Genomic DNA, 4,216 nt, shown 5'->3' with positions numbered 1-4,216 from the left:
GCCAGTAATCTACCCGCCTTATTCCCAAACTCGAATATTTTATGTATGTAGGAGTATGTAGCATTTTCTTTTTAGTTTGTTCTAGCAGGAACAGGTCATATTTGCGCTTTTTCCCCATCCAGTCGCTGTAGGCTGATGAAGTAGGGTCTAGGACGTAGGTGTTCTCAGCTTCTCCCATATCATTCTCCAATGCTAGTGCTACCTCCCCCTTAAGTTTACGGACTGCTCCGGTGGCGGCCATGAACGCTCCTCTAAGAGTGGGCTTGAAGGCTTCCCATTTAAGGGAAGAGGAAGTCACAGGGGCATTGTCACTCCAGTAATAGCCAATAGCCTGGGAGCAGGCAGTCTCCACAGAGGGGTCAGACAGCCAATGGGAATTCATCCTCCACACTCTGGAAGAGAACGAATGTCCCCAGTTGAGCTCCACTAATAAGGGGGCATGGTCTGAGATCCCCCTAGGGAGAAAGCGCACCCCCGAGAGTCTTGGAAGAAGCGTCGGGGTGACAAATGCCAAGTCAATTCTGGAGAGTGTCCTGTGTGTAGCAGAGTGGCATGAGTAGGCTCTAGTATCCGGCCACTTCCAGCGCCACACATCTACAAGCCCAATTCCCTGTATCCAGTCAGTGAAGGTACTATTGAGTCGCCCTCCGCCTCCCATACGGTCTAGTAGGGGGTTAGGGGCCATATTAAAGTCGCCCATGATCATCAACGGGGCCGTGGGCATGGTCAGGGCAGCATTAGTGATCGCATGGAGGATTTCCACCCCTGGGGGGGTCCAAAGGAATAGTACCGCGTCAGGATACTGGGCCAGCTGCATCCAACATGAACTGAAAGTTACTATGGTGTTGTAGGAGTGACGGTCAGCTCCCTGTCCATGGATAGGCGGTGTGATCCGACAGAGGAAAAAGTACTCAAGCGGACAGGTTACCGGACTTCATTGTGGCGGCGTCTCCTCTGGGGAAGGCCTTTACCATCCAGCCAGTCCGAGGCTTCGGTGGGTGAGGAGAAGAGTTGTACTTTACCATCCCTTGTCACTTTCAGTTTGGCAGGATAAAGCATGGCATAGGCGACACCCTCCTGGCGCAGCCGCTTTTTGACCTCCAGGAAGGAGGACCGCTGGCGTTGTAATTCAGCGGAAAAGTCAGGAAAAATGAAGACCCGATTCCCATTATAGGAGAGCTCCCCTGCAATCCGTGAGGCACGCAGAATCGCCACTTTATCCCTGAAGTTGAGGATCCGGGCAATAATAGGTCTGGGAGCGGAACCAGGGGGAGGCAAGGAGGGTGGTGTGCGATGCGCCCGCTCCACAAAGGAGGGAGAAGAGGGGGTGAAATCTCCAAACATCTCTCTAAGCCAATCTTGAATAAATTGCTCAGGATTTTGGCCCTCTGACCGCTCAGGAAATCCAACAAAGCGGAGGTTATTCCGCCTGGAGCGATTCTCCAGGTCATCCATTTTAGCTCTGCAGGCCGCTAGCTCCCTCTGTAATCCAGCAGTATCCCTGGACAACGGGGTCATCGCATCTTCCAGGATAGTAATGCGGCCCTCAGTTTCGGTGACCCTGTCACGCAGACCCTGAACATCATGCTTCAGCAGAGAGAGGTCTATATGTACCCCCTCAATCTGTGATGCCAGGGAGGTTTTGCAGTCCCGAATAGCCTCCATTAATTGTAGGAGGGTGGGCTCAGCAGGGGCCTGTGTGTCTGCAGGGAACGTCTCCCCCATCCCCCTCTCCTCAGAGGCCCTGCCAGCACGCTGTACAGGTTGGCCTTTTGTGTGTTCAGCCTGGGGGGATTGTGCTGCTTTCCCCTTCATGCCCAGCTGGGACAGTGGAGCAGATTTCCCCTGGGAAGCCCCCTTACTTGAGGATTGAGGAGTCCCCGTCCTCATCGTGGAGCCCGAGGAGGTGCGGAGGGCCGCATGTCCGGCGCCATCTTGCCGCTGGAACCGGGCCAATTTTTCGGCCGCTGAGACGTCCCTTTGGTCCCCGATTTTCCCCATCGCAGCTGCCAGGAGGATCCTGAGGGAGAGCGGAAGGAGCCCGGGTGCCGACCGAGTCGCTGGAACCGTCAGGATAGGGTAAGGATGAGAGTGGGACCGGAGCTGCTGCGATCAGCGTCCGTCCATGCACGCCGCTTCTCTAATACACTCGACTCATCCGTTATTTAGTGCATGTCAAGTTACCCCTCCTTATGGCCTATAGGGGAATAATTGTGACCCCAGGTCATTATTAGTCTTCTCTGCTTTAATAGCTATGATGAACGTAGAATCAGACAAAAAATGCCCCAACATGGCCAGCCTCACACCCACACATCACTTGTGCCATTTGTGTATCAGCACCACAAAATCAGATTTTGAGTATACTTTTCCTGTACTCAACGGTGGGTCACTCAAGGTGGAACTTTCATGTCTCTGCTGCTCCGTTCAGCATCAGGAGCCAAAGGAAATAATCCGGAACTTCCAAGTATGGAGGAATATATCACTTGCTTTATGTGACAGCAGTGGGCCAACAGTGCAAATATTCCTGTGCAAGCTGCAAGTATGGTGACCTATAGCTTACACATGACAAAGATGAACGAAGGGAAACAAAAGGAAGGAAGTATTGAGCTTGAGCAAAGCACAAATTCACTATAAATACTTGCAGGGAGAGTTGTAGGTTGTAGTTTCTCTTTAAATAATGAACACAGTGGGTAGAAATGTACTTTTCTTTTGCTTGTTGTAAGTCCTTCTTTTCTATCTTTTTTCTTACCTAGCACAGTGCTAGGCAACTGACGGTCCCCTTAACCACACATTGAGCACCATTCTGATCACAGATACTCATAATGATTAAACATGGGTTGGTAGTCCGTGAAATGGGTAAAAGAAAAGCCTTTTCCATAGTAACCAATCAGCAGATTAATTCTGTCTTATAACCTCTGCTAGAATGTTTGCCCTTGGTTGCTTTCGTCATGGAATCTCCATAGTAATAAATGGAAACTTAAGCAGGGAGTGTGAGCCTTCAAAGCTTAGACAGAGAAGGAGGACAGCGTCTGAAAGATGGGGCTAGTAAATACACAATGTGATGCAAGTGAACAGGACACATCCTATCCATTGTCATCAACCTCCTGCAGCAGCTCCAAGCACCAAACAGTGCCTGAAGCAAATGGCCTAAGGTGCCCTGTTAGCTATAGCAAACATAGACACTAATAGTGATTTGACTAGCCAGCTACTGTATAGGAACGAGATCCTATTTGTGGATAGAGTTACATTATAGAGTTTACTGAATCCAGCAGCACATTAAATCTTTTTGTAAATGCAGTGCCCATATTTGCAGCAGATGCCTAGGTGGGCACTAAAAATACTTTTGTTTGCAGCAGTGGTCAGATTTATGTTGTTTTTCAGGGCCTTATATGAATGAGTAGTTAAAGTGTATATCCACCAACACGAATGGTTAGTTGTATGTTTATCACACATCATGTTCTGTTATGCTTGAGCAAACTGTGAAATAATGAATTGTTTGCAGGAGAATTATTCAAATTTGCTTGTAATCAGGTGCTCAGTCCCACTACTGATCAGGAACCAATCAGAGTGGTTACTGTGGTCATGTGATAACTATGTCAGCTGGTCATACATACAGACTTGGAGGTTCATTCACAAAAAATAAGCTTTGAGTCTACAGGTGACACTGCAGGCCAATAGATTAACCAATTCACTGCTGGAGTCATTATTTATTTATTTTTTCATTATACTGCACACATGTCAAGTGCACATTTTAGGCCTGAAAATTACTTCAGACCCCCGAATCTTTATATATTTTCTGAAAGCAGAGACCCTGTAGAATACAAAAGGTGGCAGTTGCAAATGGGGTCCCTCCCACCAAAGAGCGGCAGACAGACCCAGTGATAACATCAATGGGTCACAATGTGACATCATGTTACAGTAAATGTGGAAGTGACCACAGCCCCCTGATTACTTTCACATGTACTGTCAGCCCACAAAGAACTGGTAAGCATATGAACACATAAAGGGGAGGGGGGAGTGTGGCATCACATTACAATACATATGAAAGTTATTGGGAAGCTGTGGTCACTTCCAGAAGAAAGCTGACAGCTCACTGTGAAAATGTAAGCAGCCAGGAATTTGTTTATATGTTCCTGCAGTCTTACATCAGTGGCAGCAAAAAGGGTAAAATTGTAATCAGATACAATTACAGTATTTAAAAAATAAATAAATATAT

At 47.9% G+C, this 4,216-nt stretch overlaps 1 protein-coding gene across 1 annotated transcript in view; it reads left to right on the top strand.

Moving 5' to 3' along the window:
* Positions 1 to 2,257: 2,257 nt before the first annotated feature.
* LOC108796934 (lysine-specific demethylase PHF2-like) overlaps positions 2,258 to 4,216 on the top strand; it is a 41,337-nt gene continuing 39,378 nt past the window's right edge. Inside the window, exon 1 of the mRNA XM_018568498.1 lies at positions 2,258 to 2,464. Coding sequence (XP_018424000.1) covers positions 2,258 to 2,464 — 207 coding nt within the window. The remainder of the gene's footprint in view (positions 2,465 to 4,216) is intronic.

The sequence above is a fragment of the Nanorana parkeri genome, unplaced genomic scaffold (genome assembly GCF_000935625.1).
Source record: "Nanorana parkeri isolate BGI_ZX_2015 unplaced genomic scaffold, ASM93562v1 scaffold32, whole genome shotgun sequence".
NCBI classification, from domain to species: domain Eukaryota; kingdom Metazoa; phylum Chordata; class Amphibia; order Anura; family Dicroglossidae; genus Nanorana; species Nanorana parkeri.
Note: the sequence above shows the minus strand (reverse complement) of the source record. Positions and strands in the feature narration are given on the sequence as shown.